This window comes from Nilaparvata lugens, chromosome 12, assembly GCF_014356525.2.
Source record: "Nilaparvata lugens isolate BPH chromosome 12, ASM1435652v1, whole genome shotgun sequence".
In the NCBI taxonomy this organism is placed as follows: Eukaryota; Metazoa; Arthropoda; class Insecta; order Hemiptera; family Delphacidae; genus Nilaparvata; species Nilaparvata lugens.
This window is the reverse complement of record NC_052515.1, coordinates 714455-735906: the sequence shown is the minus strand read 5'-3', so window position 1 is coordinate 735906 and position 21452 is coordinate 714455. Positions and strand designations below refer to the sequence as shown.

Below are 21452 nucleotides of genomic sequence, written 5' to 3'. Positions count from 1 at the left end.
AAATTGACAGAGAAAACATCAAAACTTTGATGTTAAGGTTATTTTTAATCATGCGATCACTGACAATTTTGACATTTCATCATTTTACCGGAATCAATAAAGCATTACTTACTTTCTTTTTCATGATCATATCCAATAATCACAAAATAATCGGCCAGACGCGACATATCTCTGCCGACACAAAAAATAAAATTTAATATCACACACAAACCGATCAAATTCCAACATCATCTACCATTTTGGAATATCCCTACCACATCTGATTGAGTTCGCCATGTTCAAATTATTCAAGTGGAATTATTTCAATTGAGCATCCAACACCCAATATTTTTGGGAAATATAAAATTGACCTAATTATAATTGAACATATTGAAATTTTGAATAATCAAATTAATTATATTCTCCGAAAATTATTCTTTTCAAAATCCGAAATAAGAGTAATGAATTTTTATATTTTAGGTCCATGATAGCTCTCTAGTATTTTCCTCGGACACGTCTAGAAACGGCAACGTAACAAAAAGTAAACATAACCTAAAAACTTTCAGTTTGGAGGTTAGAACCGGTGAATTTAGCATTTTTCAATAAAATTATCATATTACTGTAGCTAACTACTATTGAATTTGCTAAAAACTAATTATTTCCCTCTTCAATTATTTAGCTTTCTAATTGTTTCGTAATAATATTATTTTGTTCGATTTCTTTAAATACAGTTGAAAATGAGCTGCCGCAATGTTGAAATCAAGGCAAAAGTGAAAGATTTACCAAGTTTTTTACTGAAATGTGAAGAAGTTAGTCAATCAGTCGGTGAAGTTATAAAGCAAGAGGATTTCTTCTTCAATGCAAAAGAAGGTCGCTTGAAATTGAGAAAATTTGAAGTAAGTTATAGTTCTTTATTTATGTTTTGCTGTAGCATCTAGTGGACGCTACTAATATCCCTGTGTACAAGCTACTGTAGAATCTAGTGGGCGATACTAATGTCCCTCTTTGTATCATGTAGAGCACGCTACCAATGTCCCTGTGTAAAATGCTGTATCTAGTGTACGCTACCAATGTCCCTGTGTGGAGGCTGTTATTGCATCTAGTGGACGCTACTAATGTTCCTTTGTACAGGCTACTGTAGCATGTATTGGACGCTACTAATATCCCTGTGTGCTGCGTGCTTCATTGACTGATACAGCCATAAACTGCAGGTCAGTGTTCAATGATGGAATAAACATTACTGAACTACAGTAATCCAATGTTCAATGAACTATAGTTGAAATAGAAAATAACTAATATCTACAATGAGAGTTTTTAATATTCTAATAAAGTTTTAATCAAATTTGACAGGGAGGCGCAGCTGAGCTAATCTTCTACAATCGGCCGAATATGGAAGGCCCCAAGCTGAGTGAATACGAGAAGTGCAGTGTATCAGATGGCAGCAAACTGCAGGCGGTACTCAGTCGAGCGCTGGGAGTCAGCGGAGAAGTCAGGAAGTACAGACACTTGTTCCTAGTCGGCCAAACACGCATCCACGTCGATCAAGTGGAGAATCTGGGCTCATTCATGGAGTTGGAGGTGAGGAAACTTTGTTCTCATAAAATGGAGTTGATCCGTGGTCTAGTGGATAGATTGCCTGCGCAGCATCCTAGAGATCCCCAATTTAAACCCGTCCAATACCAAAAGTTTTTGACCAGGTCACTCCCGTGTATCGGACGGGCACGTTAAATTGTCGGTCCCGGCTGAAGTATGACAGTCGTAAGGACCATTGACGGCTTGAATGGCAAGGTGGAACTTGGAACAAGATGGTCAGAGACTCCCCACCAATGATCCGACATATCAGTGACAGTAAAAGCTTAAGGTGCGTACAGACTTTCGCTCTGCTCCGCAACCGAACGTCTCTCCAGCAGAGCGATTGATGATCGACTGGGGAGCAACAGTGGTTCGACCGGGGAACGCGAGAAGATCTAACATCTTCCGTAACGTTCATGATGGGTGCGTGGGCGGAGCAACTGTGGTTCGATGGTGGTACGAGGGAGGAGCGAGCTCGGTGCGGGTTGGAAGCGCGAATATGTGTACGCAGCTTTAGAGAAGAGATATATATAACACATGGTATAGAGCGTTTATGTTCCAAATTTCAAGTTTCTTGTTATCTCCAATTACTGTAGATTATTACTGTCTTGGCTGAGTGAGAGTGTAATAACGGCACAGTATGAGAAACTACCGGCGTCACGGAAAAGAACTACGTGGATTACTGGTTTGAGATAACAATGACATTTGGAACACAATCACCCTATAAGGCTGGTCACACACCGATTAGTAAAGACAAGAATAGTCATAATACTTCACATAGTTGCTTATGGAGTCATGTCTAATTGCAATGACTAATCAGTGTGTGTTGCGTCATAAGCAGCAATGTGAAGTATTGTGACTAAACGTGACTAGTCTTGTCTTGACTAATCCGTGTGTGACCAGCCTTATAATTATCTCGAAATACATCCATTAGGGTGAAGATGAAACATAATTGGGCGCCAGAGGTAGTTTCAAGCTTGAGTGTTTAATGTAATGCATGTATTTGGATGATATAGCGGCGGTATGTTTTGACTCAATCAAATTCATCATTACAACCAACAATCTCAAGTTTGAAGCTTACCTTTGCCGCTCAACTGTGTTTTCACCTTCACTTACAATTTTATTATTGTTGTGTCATTATATGAAACATGAATACTTAAATCATAGCCATCAGTTTTTAAATTGGATTTTATTTTCAGGTGGTGCTCTCGAAAAATCAGACTCCCGAGGATGGCGAAAGAATAGCTGACAATTTGATGAATGAACTCGGCATCTGTAAAGATGATCTCGTTTCGACCGCTTATATTGATTTATTGAAGGCAAAGACATAAAGCTCATACTAAAAACTAAAGATATTAAAAACTTTCAAGTGACAACTGAAAATAAGAACTGAACAGTGAAAATATTGATTCAATATTATATTGTTACAATTATTTTACTAGTAGTTCTGTGAACAGTAGACCTCACGCAGTATTCGCATCCACAAGTACCTGATGAAAATTAATTTTTTACAATCAAAAATATTATAATTTCTCCAGCATTATTTAAAGTTCATTAGGTTATTTTTAATCACCTATTAACTTAAGTTTTTTCGAATTTGAAAATATTGATACTAATGGGCATTCATAATAATACCATGACTGCAAAACAAAATATTGAAACCAGAGACCTTAAAGCTGCGATTAGACCAAAGTTATTAAAAAAATGTTAATAACTCAATCCTTATAGATTACATTAGATTGAACAAAACTTATCATACACATGATGAAGATGTGTGTTTGTCAACTACCGCTCAATCCAATAGAATCTATAAGGATCAAGTTATTAACATTTTGTTAATAACTTTTGGTGTAAACCCAGCTTAAAGATGCATACCTCTTTAAGGTCTTTGATTGAAACTATAGACTTTATACAAATACAGTAATAGACTGGCTTCTCCACACATCTGTGTAGTCACTTGTCAACTGATTTATGATGAATAATTCTATAGTCTGATTTTTACTCTAATATTAGCGTATGAAGGAGGCTCCTTTTTCCTTTTATATTATCCTTGAGATGCAAAATTTCCAAAAACCTTGTATATACGTCGACGCGCAATTAAAAAAGGAACATATCTGTCAAATTTCATGAAAATCTATTACCGCGTTTCGCCGTAAATGCGCAACATATAAACATTTACCTCACTTCGTTCGGTCAATTATTGTTTTCGTAATAAAATTATTTTCAGTTTCAGACTGCGTAGTTCGTAAATTTTTAGTATGCGTATCACAACTTCTGTAGCAGAACTGTGTCATTTTCAAGAATATCAATTTGTTATGTATGATTAATCCAAATTAAAATTCTTCATTGTATAAATGACTAACATCGCTATCTGTAATATGAATCATGGAGCCCACCTTTCAAAAAAGTTTTCAAATTCATATTCTTTTAGATAGTTTTAAATATGGCTGAGAGTCCGAGCCTTTGTAACTTGATGCTTTGCTCAAGAATCTTTGTTCGAATCCCACACAGGGCACAGATTTTTGATCAGCATCCAACAAAAGAAACAAAAAAAAACCAACTCACTTAGAATACATTTTAGGATCAAGACGTCCACATAAATCAATGTGAATATCATTACTTGAAAAAGAAAAATGATTAGACTTGAAAAACTGGGAAAAACTATGGGGAAATCAATAAGATACCAGCTTTTATTCCACATTAATATGGAGAAATTTTATAACAAATTTCCCAATACCGACTTTTCAGTTGTATAAGTCTGAGGTCAATTGATTTGAGTGCCGGTTGCACAAAAGCCTGTTGGAAAATAAATAAATATTTTAATGAAGATTAAATGTCACTTTTAAAATGCAAATTTCAATCAAGATTACTTGACCACTGAACCATTCAGAGAAGGCTTTTCCGAAAAAAAGAATCTCTGATTGGTTCTCGTGGAATTCGATCACGATTAAATTTCAACAGGCTTTTGTGCAACCGGCACCAAGATTCTCTACGATTATATTACGATTACATTAGATTAACCAGGTTGTAGTCAAATTTCAAGAATTGAAGATTCAACTTTGAATATAACTATGTCAAAAAGGAATTGATTTTAGAATTTTTTGATTTTAGAATTTTTTAATAAACTTATAGAACAGACACGATTTACGCGACGAATTCATAGGGTATAGGTGCCAGCATGATTGGCTCTTCTTTCACTTGCACTAAATGCGCTGGTCGGGGTCCGGCAGGCTGAAAAATAAGGAAAAAAGTTTACAATTTTGAACAAAATCAATAATCTTTCTTGTCATAAACATTACAATGTTCAGTAATTTGCCATCACAGTCATAGAGAAAAGATAGCATACGAAGATATCCCATGGTAGGCATATTAGGGCATTCATGTTCCAAATGTCACAGTTAACTCAAGCCGATAGTCCTAGTGGTTCTTTTTCTTGAATCTATTTGACGCTGGTAGTCTCTCAAACTCTGTCGTTTTAAAGGTGCGTACTATAGAGATGTGATATAAAGGTGCGTACAGATATTCGCGCCGCGAACATGAGCAATTCACTTTTAATCAGCTGATTATATCTGTATTTTTACAGAAACGGAAAGATACAGATATAAAAAGCTTGGCATCAGCTGATTAAAATTGAATTGCTCATGTTCGCGGCGCGTATATCTGTACGCACCTTTACAGTCTCGCCCCAACCAAAGAGTAAATAATAGACAGTAGTCCACAATAACCGGCTTGAGTTAACAAAAATTCGCTTGTAATTTGGAACATAAACAACCAATACCACGAATATCAACTTAATGTATCTTTCCTCTATGATACAGTAGTACAGTGGAACCTCGATAAAGTACATCCGAAGGGACCGCCCAAAAATGTACTATTGCAAGGTCTGTAATAAGTCGGGGTGCATTAATGAAGGTTGAAAGCTACATGGACTTTTCACGGAACTGCAGGGAAAAATGTACTATAACGAGGCGGGTGTATGTCACTCATTAAGGGCCGGTTTCCGAGCTCGGGATTTGGCTAAGTTCTAGACTTTAAACAGCTGGAGTCAGAGAATTGGCTTTCCGAAACGGGGCGTAGTCGTAGTCATTGTCAAAGTCACGTTTGAATTAAATTTCAAAAAACTAGAAAATTGAACACAAAATAAAATAAAGATAAAATATTTTAAAGTTTCAGCTATTTTGAATTATTTAGTAATGTTTAATTTCGTCAAGGAAAAACGTTTCCAATTATAGAAATGAGAAAATAAAAACTGTGACTACGCCCCGTTTTTGAAAGCTAATTTTTTGACTCCAGCTGTTTAAAGTCTAGAACTTAGCTAAATCCCGAGCTCGGAAACCGGCCCTAAATGTGTTCACTCACTAAAGGCTGCAGTTTAAAATTAGTTACCGTATATTGAAACACATTTTTGGATAAATTGATATAAATGTTTCATCACAGAAGAGAATATCAAATGAAAACAAAAACTAATGTCTGAAAATAACTAATGAAAACAGCTAATGATGAACAAGCCGTGGTGGTCACTTAAACAAGGTAGGCCTAAAGAACCTTTATCAAGCGTCACCTTTAGTGGCTGACGCACTCCCTAACGAGGTGTATTATATTAAGGTTTATTATTTTACAAAGGCGACTTTCTAGAAGTATTTTAAGCCTAGGTGATGATGATGATGATGAGATGAATGATAATATAATGGACGTAGAATTATGAATTAATAAAAATTATAGGTTATGCTATCCACTTGAATTGATTCAAGTCCACTTTTCAGTCCAGAAATAAATAAACTAGAAAACTATAAGACAGTTTCAAGAGATTGCAGAAAAAATGTACTGAACAGGGAATGAGCTATAACGAGGTTCCACTGTATATAAAAATCAAACATATTTAAGCTATCCCAGTCAAATACTTGACCTACTATATAGTAAGATAGTCAAATACTTGACCTCCTATAGTAAAATTAACTTTCAACTGTAAGCATTCACTTTTAAATAACAACTCTCCTTCCAACCAAAGATAAGTTGGAGTTTGAAATAAATCTCACTATAAATAGAACGTTTCTCTCAGATATTAGACATTTTCAACATTGCCTTTTTCAGCCGGGAAAAGAAGACAAAAATAAGTAGATATCATCATAGGAAACGCTTATCGCAACTAATCTGAATGGACCTAATTGGATTATCGAATTAAATCATTCAGCTGTGAATAACAAATAGTGAGTAGGTTTTTGATTTTGTATTTAATTTTTTTAAATAAGTGCAATATTTCTAAAGTTTTTAATCTATTGTGATACATTCTGTGATTCATTTAGAGTATAAAATCAACCTTCAAAATTTTAAATCATCATTCCTGGACCGAAAATCAAGTAACAAAGCAGTGTGTGATTACATAACCTTATCTTTTGGACAACATTAACATTTTATCAAAATTTTTGGAGAGAAATAGGACAGGCTCAGCCTAGTTTTTCCTCAAATGTCATAATTGTATTATGATTATAGTATTTTATACAATAAATGAATAAATAAATCAATTATGGTTGAAGGATTACCAACTATCCAAGGTAAAATCACACAGCAACAGACAGATATATGCAGACAGACGGAGAAAAAATAAACGTCCACTTGCTGACAGACATAAGTGTATGTGCGTTGCAACATTCGAACAAATGGGGAGGGCTTTTTCATCAGTCTGCCTGCATACGTCCGTCTGCTAAGTGCTTTTGCCTTTAAAATGGATTCCCACATACCAGTATCGGTGAATTTGTCTGTTAAAGGGAAAAAAATAATTAATGAACCATGAGTTTTAATGGGACTATTCCCACTGCCGACTTTTGCTGACTATTAGGGTAACCGTCCACTGGAACCGTATTCAACCGTTCCGTTCTGTCTGGATCGGGCGAATCTGCCGGCCGTTCATTCGACCGAATATGGTCGTCCATTGGAACAGTTTACGTCAGTCTAGTACGGTAGTAGGCTGGTTGCCAGTTATTGAATTAACTACTATCATAGCCACTAAACTTTTTAATAGACAATGATTACATTGAGATTCTTAAAACTGAATAAACAATATTCACTAAATTAGTTAGTTATTCATTATAATAATCTTATCCTCAGATCCTATTTGTTCAGCAATCTTTGTCCACAGATTCCTTTGAACATCACGACGATGATATATTTTGTCTCGCATATCCCACAATGGAACATGCTCTTGAACCAAACTTATCAACTTTTCATTGTCCATAGTTACAACTTTATAACATAGAACAACTTCAAAAAACAAACAAGACAGTGAAACAATTTTAGGTTAGGAACACTTTGTCCTCTCAGCTCTACTTGTTAGTTCGGCCGGATAGAGCCGAAAATCCCATTCAATTCGGATCAAAAAATTGATCGGCCGGAGCCGTCCGTGCACGGCCGTATCAACCTGTTGCAATGGATGAGCATCTATTCCTTTCTTTGTTGTGGGATCGTTCGGTCGAGTTCGGTAATTTTCGGCCGATGCTAGTTCGGACGAATACGGTTCCAGTGGAGCGAGTAACGAGTGTTCCTTCTTGAACAGTATTTTACCAGTGTACAACGCCTGCAAATGTTTTTCTTACTGGGTTTATTCAGAGTATAAGATCTATTAATTGAGATAACACCACAGGAAAAACTGGAGACGTTGAATAGTGGTGAAAAACTGTTCAAGAAGGTACAAACGGTTGCACTTGGCAAAACGACAGGCTAAAGGTGCGTACAGACTTTCGCTCTGCTCCGCAACCGAACGTCACTCGAGCAGAGCGATTGATGATCGACCGGGGAGCAAGAGTGATTCGACCGGGGAACGCGAGAAGATCTAACATCTTCCATAACGTTCATGATGGGTGCGTGGGCGGTGCGACTGTGGTTCGATGGTGGTACGAGGGCGGTACGAGGGAGGAGCGTGCTCGGTGCTGGATGGAAGCGCGAATATGTGTACGCAGCTTTACATTATCAAACACAAAACAATATTGCAGATCTGTAAAAACCCGTACGGTACACATAAAATGACTCTACATGTGTTTTAATTCATTAATATTGTGATGATTTACTACTTTCGGTAGCCACACACCCAATATAAAAGCCTCACTTTTAACAAACATGTTTATTTTTATGTGCGCGTAATAATTGTATTGTTTACTCTATCCAATAATAATTAAATAATCACTCCGTATTATCATCACTGTAGAGAACACGTTCACAGATACTGATATGTGGGAATCTGCCTTAACCCTTCCACTACCAAGCGGGGTAATTGGACTACCCCAACCCACATTTTCCCCATTTTTTTGTAGATAATGTTGTTGTATTTCATTGAAACCTTCAGTACTTGTTAAAAACATATCACTTTAGTTGTTTTTTCTCATAAAATCATTTCATTCCTCTTATTTTTTCAATTATTAGCAGATTTATCCTTGGGGTAACTCTATTACCCCGCTTGGTATTCCATGTCATGCAATTTTTTGGTATATTCCATCCATTATCGGAATGTATAAGATATAAATTTAATGTCCAATTATCATTTTTTCGCCAAACCTGATTCATAACGATCACTTGAAATCTAAATTTGAAAAAATTGCTTCTCTATAGCCATAATTTAATTATTTGACAACATTTCCCCTACATCTATTTGATAGAATGCTCAATTTTTTTGTCCTGTCAGTTTTTGATTGAAAACATATTTTTCAACAAAAGAAATTTATTTTTAATTATATTAAAAGCTTTTGTAATGCATTTCATAGATAAATTAATGGAAAAAATATAGAATAAAGATATAAAACAGAAATCTTGTTGGGGTGACCCAGTTACCCCAGTTGGTATTTCGTGTATGTGAAGAAGGTTGGTAGTCCAAGGGTTAAACATACATCATTCCAATCATTAGACAAGCACAAGTCTACGACATATGCGGATATCATCATACCTGTCTCTTAAGCCTGATGGTGATCTTCTTCTCCTTGGCCTCCTTCCTGAGCCTGTCGTTCTCCTTGACTCGCTTCATGAAGTCCTCTCGGCACTTCGAGTGGGTAACATGCTCAATTCTGATGTTAATCCTAAAACAATCAACAAATTGATAATTATTTAATTACTCAATCTCTAATCAACAGATTAGTTTCAACCTTAGACCAGTTATAGAATAGATACGCCCATTGTATATTCATACTGAAAGTCGATGAAGCCAACATCTACTACACTATATCGCCCCATCGTGACGTCAACATGATATAATATTCAATTATACAATCTACTGCCATATCGCCCCATTGTGACGTCAGCATGATATAATATTTAATTATATAATTATAAGTTTTTAATTATATAATTTTATCCTTTAATAATTTAATTCGATCTGAAATAGACACAATCTGCTATGGAAAACAATGTAAACAAATTCTACAGAAAAGTTTTCTATACGATGCTGACGTCAACAAGATATAATATCTAATTATATAATCTACTGCCATATCGCCCCATCGTGACGTCAGCATGATATAATATTCAATTATATAATTATTAGTTCCTAATTATATAATTTTAGTCCTTTAATAATTTACTTCCATATGAAATAGACACAATCTATTATGGAAAACAATGTAAACAAACTCTACAGATAAGTTTTCTGACGATGCTGACGTCACGATACGGCAGTAGATGTTGGCTTCATCGACTTTCAGTATGGGGCGTGTCTTTTCTATAACTGGTCTAAGGTTTCAACAATAAAAATGAAACATTTATAGCGAGTATCAAGGCTTGTCCAAACGCAGAGAGATCGACCTTCAGTCAGACGGACTGACGATCGTGACATTCTCTTTTATGCTCTGTCAGAGTTGGATGACGAGCCGCTTTTCCCCGCCAGCGGTCCTATTCACACTTGATTTATGGAGTAAAACTGTGGGGCAACTCATCTTCTTCAAAAAAAAGCATTTATATGGCAAAAGAAAGCACTTAGAGTTATATTTGGTATGAAATACAATGAATCTTGTAGAGGAGTTTTTGTAGAACACAAAATTATGACCTTGCCTTGTCTGTATATATATTATAATTTAATCTCAGTGAAGAAAAATCTGTCTAATTTTGATAAAAATATTTCTATACATTCACATTATACTAGACATAGGGACGATATAACTAGACCTACAGTTAGATTGACTAAAACTCTAAAAAGTCATAAGTACCTACAAATTCGAATGTTTTAATTTACTACCAGATAATGTTAAGAAGTTACCAATGAAAACGTTTTGTATTTCTGTTGATAAATGGCTCAAGTCTGAAGCTTTCTATTCTGTCAATGAGTACCTGGAATATTTCAATGTATATGTGTAATTTTGTTCGTTTCTATAGTCCAACTCGTGTTATTTTACTACAATATTTCAATGTGTATTTGTAAATTTGTTCATTTTATAGTCCAACTTGTGATATTTTACTTATTATTGACAAAGCCTATTGCTTACATTTTTGTAATGTTGTTTTATGGCCAATAAAATTCTTGATTCTTGATTCTTGATTCTATAGTGAGGTCCACGTTATAATGGCAGTGAGGAAAGATAGGAGATCAACGTTGCCGAACCTCTGTCTTATCAATGCCTTCTATAGACGGTAGCTGATACAGGTTTATTGATGTTGAATGAACATTAACAGTTCATTCTCATTTTAAAATAATTAATTATATTTTATTGAGCAAGAGATTATAGTTTTCAATAATATTGTATAATGAATTTTCATAATTAAGATGAAATATTTTGTAAATTAATTATTAATTCTACATTGTTGAAAGACGGTCTGGCAAACAGAGCAAAGAGAGAAAGAGATAGCGCTATCCGCTTTGTTGAATGATAGACGAGGATAGCAGTACCATTCCTAATCAAACACTGCCATTATAACGTGGACCTCACTATAGCAGGCTACAACCTGAAATGAAATTGTCTCTGACGCAGTCTATCTGGATCTACCCAGTCCAGGACCAACACAACTAGTATCAAGTAAAGTATCTCATGAGAACAGAAGATCAAAATATAACGATATGAAATAGTTATTTGTGCAACTAGTGCGCAAAGTAACAGTTTGCTGCACCGAAAGAAACGTTTACGCCAGAGCCGTAGGCGAGGGCGGAATGGTTTATTGAGTGCAGCAGAGGAACTTTGCGCACGTATTTCACATTAAGTTTTTCCTACAGTTACCATTGAATATGAAAAGTGGGTAATTATGGGTAAAATTGCCTGAAATCCATCAAATAACTTAGTAGTGTTTGAATGGCGGGGGGGCAGCTGTGTGGTGTGTGCTGTGATGGCACTGTGCTGTTGCTGTCCTCGATATAATATATAATAGTAATAATTAGCGCGTTGTGCTTCGTTGCACCTCTGCTCACTATAGCAGCCACAGCAGTCACTGTTACCAACTTCATTTTGATTTTGCTGCACTGTTGCTCCATATAACCTACTAAGTATTTTGCGTTGCCATGTTGCAAATCTGGAGTGCAGAAAAATTTTTCCCGCACTAGAGCGGAAAAGTGATTCTTTGCGTTCTGTAATCAGTGCAGCAATGGCCACTTCTCAAGGTAACTGTAGGAAAATTAAATATAATGACTGGGTGTATTAATTTCCCGTTGCTCAATGATTTCTGTCTGACTTTTTGTGTAGTTGAGGAGTTGGATATTATGGTAATTATTCATATTAAATAAGAAAAAATAAGAAATTGTCAAAAACCACAGATTTATTGATAGTTAGAAAGACAAGTTCTTAGTCTTTATATTCAATATTTCTGTCTGATTGTCAAATAGAATACATATTTTATTCTATTCTCACGTTTGGACCAACCCATGGAATACAGAAACAGCCAATCACGACGTGGGTTTATGGAGGGTATGTATTCACTGCTTGATTGCAATACAAAATACACACATTCTAGTTGTATCATTCAGATAAGTTGCTTAACATCACCAGAGTCAGATGGAGAAGGGTTTCATAATGCAACAATCATCATAATGACACAATCTTTAACAAGATTTCTATAACAAGTGAATAAATTATTGTGATTCAAGTAGAATTGAGTAATATTAGTTTCAAGTTTGAGAATGTAATAAGAGGTAAAGCTTTTAGACAGAATTATCGTTTTCCTTCGAGTAGTATTAGTTTTAAGCTCAAGAAAATAATAAGAGTTAAAGTTTTTAGACAGAAGTATCGTTTTCCTCAGATATATTAAAGTTTTCATCAATATCTTTCAGTTGGGGAAAGAAGACCTGATTAGATTGGTATCATCATGGAACACGATATGCTAAGAAAACAACAAATTGAAATTAAAATATTTACTAAACTAAAAATAAACTAAAAATTATTGAGAATCTTATAAATTGAAGAGATACAAGTATGAAATTCATAATAGCATTTCTATCAATTGTAGTGAAGTGAACAACTACAAGACTTGACCTATTTCGGACTATGTGTAACCATAGATAAACAATAGTGTAAACGCTTTGAAAAAACTACAAAATTTTGAGACCTAAAAGACAATTCGTATTATATACAATCATCTTATCTCCAGAATCACTGAATTCTAGCATAAAGAAACAATAGCGTAAGTAGATATCCCATGGTATAGGGCGTTTATGTCGCAACTTTTACTGTTATCTCAAGCCGATTACTGTTGATTTTTACTGTTTTGTTGGGGTAAGAGTGTATGAACGGCACAATATGAGAGACTACCAGCGTCATAAAGCTTCATAGGAAAGAACTACGTGGACTGTCAGCTTGAGATAACAGTAAAAGTTGCGACATAAACGTCCTATACCATGGGACGCATCTACTTATGCTATTTTTTCTCTATGGTGTAACCTTATCTAAATTTGGGAGAGGAATAGCACAAGGTTACCTTATTTTTTCTCTCCTATCATTTTGATGATGAACTTATTGTATGAATCAATAAAGAATAAGTATTGAAATTGTAGGTTAATCAATAGAGTACCAGAATAAGACCTAGGTTATACTACATGGACAGATACTGATATGAAGATCGTTCATTGAAAAAACAAAACTATCATTCAGATAAGTAGGTTAATCAATAGAGTACCAGAATAAGACCTAGGTTATACTACATGGACAGATACTGATATGAAGATTGTTCATTGAAGAAAACAAAACTATCATTCAGATAAGTTGTAGTCAGCATGAAACTCAGATGGAGAAGGGTTTCATATGCAACAATCATCACAATAATAGCTTGATATTCAAATAAAAATCTTCGAAATTATAGATAACACTAAATTGAAGTAATAATCAAATTTGTCAGGACCAACAAAAATATTATCTCAGTTTATCAGCCCACATCACTTTTGATATTGTAGAGTGTAAATAAAAGGCATGTATCAATCTATCTAGCCTAATGAACTATAAAATACAATATATAAATTGAAACTAACATAATACTTTATTGAACATTTTACTCAGATATACGAGTTATCAACACTGCCTTTCAGACGGGAAAAGAAGACATAATTATATTGATATATCATCATTGTAAACGTTCAGTTACAGTGAGATCTATAGGGATTCATTTCAAACTGTCAACATAGGTTGGATGGAAAGTATTGATGTTATTTACAAGGAAAGCTGACAGTTAAAAGTTGATATAAATTTAGTTATTTGGAAAGGTGGTTTTGAATGATTGACCAAAATAGAAAGCTATCATTCAGATACTTGCATCTCAGCATGAAAATCAGATGGAGAAGGGTTTCATAATGCAAAAATCATCACGACAATAGCTCAAAACTTTTAAAAAGATTAGCAGAGGCTGAAATGATTTAGGGAAAAATTTAAATCAAGAAAATCTAGATGAGATTGAAATGATGTTATAATTATTGAACGATTCTCCTAATACTTGCATCTCAGCATGAAAATCAGATGGAGAAGGGTTTCATGATGCAAAAATCATCACGACAATAGCTCAAAACTTTTAAAAAGATTAGCAGAGACTGAAATGATTTGGCAAAAAATTTAAATCAAGGAAATCTAGAAGATGAGATAAAAAATAATGTCATAATTATCGAACGATTCTCCTAATCACGTGGTTTCATTCCAGATCCAAGTAATAGCCAAAAACTGATTGGCCCTTATTACACTTACGATTGTCGGCTGACACTCAGAATTGTCCAAAGATTGGCTGAGAATTAGCCAATCACAGGACAATTCCGAGTTTAGTCCGACAATCGTACTTATAAAAACGACAAATGATTTGTCAATTCCACATCGCGTTATTCTTCTTACAGGACTGCAGTTTCGTATTGAGATACATCTTCAGCTGTAGACTACTGCTAATTTAACCTTCATCCGCTCGCGCTGGCGGCAAATTGGCCGCCTTTTTTGGATTTTTGTTATATTTCCTAACCTGGCAATTAGTGAGAGGTGACAGTGCCTTATAATCCTCCCCCACTATCTTCCCTAACTTCTTCAGCCCTTATCCAGCTCAGGTGGTGACTTGCTTGAGCATAGGAGTGATTTTTAGCGTGTGACTACCGGTGAGCGGCCAAATTGCCGCCGCGCGAGCGGAATTGTAACTTCACAAGGTTAAGTGAAGGTTAAACACAAAACTGCAGTCCAGTGAGTAAAAGAATAAAGTGGGAAATTGACAATAAAATCAGCAATTCTCTATATTTTGGAAAAGTTTCACAATATAAATAAGCATTCAACAAATTTTATGGTAAAGTGATTGTGGGAAAACTACAACCTAATACATAAATTTCCTCAGATACTCAAATCATCAACACAGTCTTTCAGCCGGGAAAAGAAGACAAAAATTGATTAATATCATCATTGGAAATATAAACTTATCAAAGATTTATTAAATAAATATCAAGTGACTTGGATGGATCAGGTCTGTTACAAGAGTTTTCAGGTCACACCTGCTCAATTTCAGGGCATCTCACATGACTTGACGTCTGCTTTTAGGCAGCTGGGACCGACAAATCTTCGTGTCAATTCGGGACTGGTCCAGGTGTCAATAAAGGTGGCCCAGGAAAATATAGAGGTTCGAACAAATTGCCCCTGGTTACCAAACCCGAGTTTAATTAAATTATGGCCACTCTATCAAGCTGGATTTCCACATATCAGTATAAATATGCCGGTTGCACAAAATCAGGTTAAATTTTAACCGTGATTGATTCCCACATGAGCCGTCTTTTCAAATACGCCTTCCTTTGATTGGTTCCCGTGAAATTAATCACGGTTAAAATTTTAAATTTTGTGCAACCGGGCCGTAGTGAACGTATACGATACAGTGGAAATATAATTCCCATGAGATATTATACTCTATTAAAGCGGATTTCCATATATCAGTAACAATTTATGTGTCTATGCCCAGACCAGTCGAGCGAGTATGGTGAAATTCATTTTATACTGTCAAATAGTGGTGGAATAGGAGGTATCGATATTATTTACAAGAAAAGCTGACAGAAATTCAATTAACTAACTATTTTAACATCAATTTGGAAAGGTGCTCTAGAGTGATAAAAAAAATGGAAAGCTATCATTCAGATAATTGCATCTCAGCATGAAAATCAGATGGAGAAGGGTTTCATAATGCAAAAATCATCACGATAATAGCTCAATGGTTTTAAAAAGAATTAGCCAACAGGAATTCCATTTCCCATAAGCCTATATATTTGCAAATACCGAACACATAAATTGTTACTGATATATGGAAATCCGCCTTAATAGAGTATAATATCATGGAAATTAGATCTATAGTGTGGTTTACGTTATAATAATGACAGTGGAGAAATATAGGAGAACAGCATTGCTGATTCTCCGCCTTGTTACTGCCTTCTACAGAGGATAGTTGATCCCGGTATATCTTATGTAACTGTTCATTTTTGTTCAAAATAATCAATTACGGTTTATTCATGGAGAAAATTTATTTTTCCTAAAATGAGACAAAATATTAATTATATAAGTTATTTCGGCATTGTTAAAAAGCGAAGTGGAAACGTTGCGGAGTCAGAAAAGGATAGCGCTATCTGCTTTGTCGAATGATAGACAAGGATAGCAACGCCAATTCTAATCAAATACTGTCATTATAACGTGGATCTCACTATAGAACAAGAACAACCACAACATGATACAGTATCATCCCAACTTGATACACAACACTATGATTTGATACATTCGCTATCTGCTTTGTCGAATGATAGACAAGGATAGCAGCACCAAAGTTAATCAAATACTGCCATTATAACTTTGATCTCACTATAGAACAAGAACAACCACAGCATGATACAGTATCATCCCAACTTGATACACAACACTATGATTTGATACATTCGCTATCTGCTTTGTCGAATGATAGACAAGGATAGCAACGCCAATTCTAATCAAATACTGGCATTATAACGTGGATCTCACTATAGAACAAGAACAACCACAACATGATACAGTATCATCCCAACTTGATACACAGCACTATGATTTGATACATTCGCTATCTGCTTTGTCGAATGATAGACAAGGATAGCAACGCCAATTCTAATCAAATACTGGCATTATAACGTGGATCTCACTATAGAACAAGAACAACCACATCATGATACAGTATCATCCCAACTTGATACACAACACTATGATTTGATACATTCGCTATCTGCTTTGTCGAATGATAGACAAGGATAGCATCACCAATTCTAATCAAATACTGGCATTATAACGTGGATCTCACTATAGAACAAGAACAACCACATCATGATACAGTATCATCCCAACTTGATACACAACACTATGATTTGATACATTCGCTATCTGCTTTGTCGAATGATAGACAAGGATAGCAACGCCAATTCTAATCAAATACTGGCATTATAACGTGGATCTCACTATAGAACAAGAACAACCACAACATGATACAGTATCATCCCAACTTGATACACAACACTATGATTTGATACATTCGCTATCTGCTTTGTCGAATGATAGACAAGGATAGCAACGCCAATTCTAATCAAATACTGGCATTATAACGTGGATCTCACTATAGAACAAGAACAACCACATCATGATACAGTATCATCCCAACTTGATACACAACACTATGATTTGATACATTCGCTATCTGCTTTGTCGAATGATAGACAAGGATAGCATCACCAATGCTAACCAAACACTGCGCCATTATAAAGTGAACCACACTATACAGTGCATCGAGTGCTGTTTGACCTACCCAGGGTGCGCCTCCAGAGATCGCGGGTATGCTACAGGAGTGCAGCTCTCCGCTACTTCAACAGGAGTGAAGCAGTTGGAAACCAGCAAGTTCGAGAGGGTTGTGACCGGTTTTTTGAGAGCCAGGGCTTATTATGATGTACATGAATTTTTAAACGGTGACCTGTCTCAAATACTATCTGGCTAACTTGCCAGTAAGTTGAAGAGCAAAGCCTTAGATGTTAACTAAGTGTGCTTTATCTTGATCGCTGCCATCTTGATAAATTAGTGTTTTGTTGTTTTTGACTTTTATTGTGAAAAGACGCCATCGATCCCACAAGTGTGGGTAATGGATGAAGAAGAAGGTATAAGGTTCAGGCTCGCAGATCGCCGTCTGTGTGGCTGAGTCCCGAGTGTTGGCATACGTTGACAGATAAATAAAAGTTGAATAAGTTACCTCTTGGGGATGATTCTTCCACGAACCCTCTTGTTGACAATGACTCCGAGGGCGTGCTTGGTGACATTGAAAACTCTTCCAGTCTTGCCATGATAGACTTTGTAGGGCATACCCTTTTGTACGGCACCGTTTCCCTAAGAAAAACAACACATTTCAATAATTAGTCCCTTCAAAATTTAAATCACATGCCAACAATTAATCAAATATGCATAATAATGTTTTGAATAATAAACGAATTTCTTCATTTTTTATTCTTTATTCATCTATACAATAAGTACATTATCAAAATGATAGGGAGAGAAAATAAGATAACCTTGTGCTATTTCTCTCCGAAATTTAGATAGAGTTACACAAAAGGTTGTCTTGTAGTTCTTGTATTTCTACTTAAATCACTACTCGTATTTAATTAAATATTATAATAAAATCAAGAAATAAAATGTTTGGATACTCAAAAAATAATGTGGCAAAAGTAAACTAGGACACAAAAATCAAGTGCTCATTGTATAACTATTGCTATATTTAATCTAGCACAAGCATCATGCTATCAAAGTTTAATAATACTTGATTGCTGGCTTGATTGTGCGTTCAATTTATCAATTGAAAAAATTTAATGAGTTTTCAATTTAGCCGCCCCAAAAAAAAATTATAACTAAAATTAGTCTAATAAAAATTATATTAGTGTATTCAGATAAAAAAATAAACGAAAAATTAAAAGAACTATATTCTGTATTAAGGTTGGACAATAGGGATATTTCGCCCAAGCGACTTTGATTACAAAACATCTGGTGACTAAAAAAGATTTAAATGAATTCAATACATGCAACGGGAAGACATAAAAACTTTAGATATATAAATGTAGCAGACAATGTTTTGAGCACCGAGTAAAATCAGTACACAATTAAAATTGATTGCAGTTAATTTAGCACAAGCATCTTGCAAACTAAGTTTTACAACGCTTGTCTGCTGGCTTGTTTGTGCATAAATTATAAATAGTCATATAAAAATATTACAGCCTTTAGCCGTGTCTACACTGCACAAATTTCCGACATACATGTTCAGCAAACATGTTTGTTGAGGAGCTCAGGGACAAACATTTTAAAAAGTTCTGACAATCATTGCTTGTCAAACAAAAAGTTAATGTTTTTCCAAACATTTTCAGTGTTGACAGCTGTAAAACATAAAACCTATTCTTCTCACTTACAAATATTTTGTTTGGTGACGCGTCCACACTGGCCACGGGCAAACATTGTTTGTCAAACATAATAAAATTTGCCCAAATTGTTTCAACAAACATGTTTGTCAAACATTTGTTTAGTGTGGACACGGCTTCAGAAAACTTGACAGAATTAATTGATTAAGAAACATGCAACTGAAGAATATCTTATCAAATCTTGTCATAGAATTATTGATTTCAACATGTAGCAGATAACCTAAAAAACACAAGAATTTGTTACAAGTGTTTTACTCAAATAAACTGCATAATGATTTAGCACTGTCATCATACATAACAAAGCAATAATTAGCTCAAATGTTGGCTTGAATGTGCAATGATTAGTTAGGGCTTCAGAAAAATTGACAGAATCATTGGATTTAGGTTAGTAACATGCAACTAAAGAATATCTTATCAAAAATTGAAAGAATCATTGGATTTAGGTTAGTAACATGCAACTAAAGAATATCTTATCAAATCTTGTCATAAAATTGTTGATTTCAACATGTAGCAGATAACCTAAAAAACACAAGAATTTGTTACAAGTGTTTTACTCAAATACACTGCATAATGATTTAGCACAGTCATCATATATAACAAAGCAATAATTAGCTCAAATGTTGGCTTGAATGTGCAATGATTGGTTAGAATAAGTATGATTGTTGACAAATTTTAATACAAGTGAGACGAACAGTGCAGCCTACTTACTTTGATGTCGACAATATCATTAACTTTGTACACTTTCATGTACGTAGACAGTGGGATAACTCCATGTCTTCGGAACTTGCGAGAGAACAAGTCCCTTGTTCCACGACGGTAACCCTTTGAGTTGGTCATTTTTGCTGAAAGCAAATAAAACAGAATAAAATATTCGATTTTAGAAAGAGATTACAAAAATTACTAAACAGCAAATTAAAAAAAAACAGTAATTTATATTGTAGATTACATTTTTTTGTAGAGTATAAATTAGGTTAGGCTAGGCTACTCAAGGCAATAGGAAAAACAAAATCAAATTTGATAGATGAGTATAATGAGAAAAATTACCAGAGGGTGGAATAATTTTAACTTAAGCATTGACTAGTGAAATTACTTCAATAAACTCGTAAATACAGCTTATTCAAAAATAAATATTTGGTGCAATTCGTTGAACATGTGGGATAACCTATCAAGACAGAGTTACACAGTAAGTTATTGATGTGATACGCACACAAGTACTAGGAAATGATGTAGAATAATGAAATAAACTAAGGATCTTCAAGAAAATTCAACTTTAATATATTTTTAATAAGATTAAAAATTAAATAAAATTACCTGCAACACGTACACAGTACTCGACGTGCAACCAAAAACTTCAATAAAATGAAAGAAGCGGAAGGATTTCAGACGCCACTACCACCAACCTTCCAACGTGAAGGCTAACAATGTTTGGAAAAATATTCAATTTATCTTCTTGAAAAATAAAAATCACTAGAAAATAAAACTACTCTTGATTATTAAAACTTATTTTTATCATTGGATCATCTATATATTTGTTATTAGTCAAATTTTGCTCCCACTCATTAATTTCATGTCTGCTTATGATGCTCTAGCGGCGGGATAATTTGAATTAGATGAACGCTTTGATTTTAGTAATATTGGAGTTATCAAAAATATCTTCCCATTTCCTCTATTCAGAATGATTCAGGATTGATTATTAAATTAGACATGATAATTCGGATTTGTAACTTCTCAAATACATTAGGAAATGTGATTTACTTGATAATCTTATATATGAACAGAAAAAATATATTTAAAAATATATCAAACATGAACAGAAAAAAATATTTAATTTTCTAATACTATTTGAGAATTTTTGAAATATAATTCCTCTTATTCTATTAAAATTTTACTCGATTTCTATCAAGCACTACTATATTATTTTACAATAAATTGAGCTTAAATTATTGGAGCTATACAAAGTAAAGCTTTCATTATCATATCATTTTTCATAGACCAAGTAAATCATGATCAAAATAATGATAATGAATCTAGAACGTTTTTAAAAATCACAAAA

At 34.5% G+C, this 21452-nt stretch overlaps 3 protein-coding genes across 3 annotated transcripts in view; 1 reads left to right on the top strand and 2 right to left on the bottom strand.

Moving 5' to 3' along the window:
- Positions 1 to 268, bottom strand: part of LOC111049769 (myotubularin-related protein 13) — a 146339-nt gene extending 146071 nt beyond the window's left edge. Inside the window, 1 exon segment of the mRNA XM_039439411.1 lies at positions 113 to 268. Within this exon segment, the coding sequence (XP_039295345.1) occupies positions 113 to 167 (55 nt within the window). The 5' untranslated portion in view covers positions 168 to 268.
- Positions 269 to 520: 252 nt separating this feature from the next.
- LOC111060523 lies at positions 521 to 3909 on the top strand. The gene is made up of 3 exons (XM_039438618.1): positions 521 to 875; positions 1330 to 1557; positions 2751 to 3909. Exons 1-3 carry the CDS (start codon positions 717 to 719, stop codon positions 2880 to 2882), a joined length of 519 nt encoding a protein of 172 aa, XP_039294552.1. The 5' UTR covers positions 521 to 716; the 3' UTR covers positions 2883 to 3909.
- Positions 3910 to 4648: 739 nt separating this feature from the next.
- LOC111049772 (60S ribosomal protein L21-like) lies at positions 4649 to 20946 on the bottom strand. The gene is made up of 5 exons (XM_022335933.2): positions 20711 to 20946; positions 20108 to 20241; positions 18190 to 18323; positions 9482 to 9611; positions 4649 to 4782 (listed from the first exon to the last, which is right to left on the bottom strand). The coding sequence occupies exons 2-5, from the start codon at positions 20234 to 20236 to the stop codon at positions 4696 to 4698; spliced, it is 480 nt and encodes a 159-aa protein (XP_022191625.1). The 5' UTR covers positions 20237 to 20241; positions 20711 to 20946; the 3' UTR covers positions 4649 to 4695.
- Between the last annotated feature and the right edge of the window lie 506 nt (positions 20947 to 21452).

Excerpts from the sequence above, each read along its gene's own strand:
- LOC111060523 (XM_039438618.1), top strand. The coding sequence starts at position 717 with ATGAGCTGCCGCAATGTTGAAATCAAGGCAAAAGTGAAAGATTTACCA. Across the intron at positions 876-1,329 it reads TGAAATTGAGAAAATTTGAA|GGAGGCGCAGCTGAGCTAAT; the intron begins GTAAGTTATAGT and ends CAAATTTGACAG. Across the intron at positions 1,558-2,750 it reads GCTCATTCATGGAGTTGGAG|GTGGTGCTCTCGAAAAATCA; the intron begins GTGAGGAAACTT and ends TTTTATTTTCAG.
- LOC111049772 (XM_022335933.2), bottom strand. The coding sequence starts at position 20,236 with ATGACCAACTCAAAGGGTTACCGTCGTGGAACAAGGGACTTGTTCTCT. Across the intron at positions 18,324-20,107 it reads ATGATATTGTCGACATCAAA|GGAAACGGTGCCGTACAAAA; the intron begins GTAAGTAGGCTG and ends TGTTTTTCTTAG. Across the intron at positions 9,612-18,189 it reads GGAAGAATCATCCCCAAGAG|GATTAACATCAGAATTGAGC; the intron begins GTAACTTATTCA and ends TGATTGTTTTAG.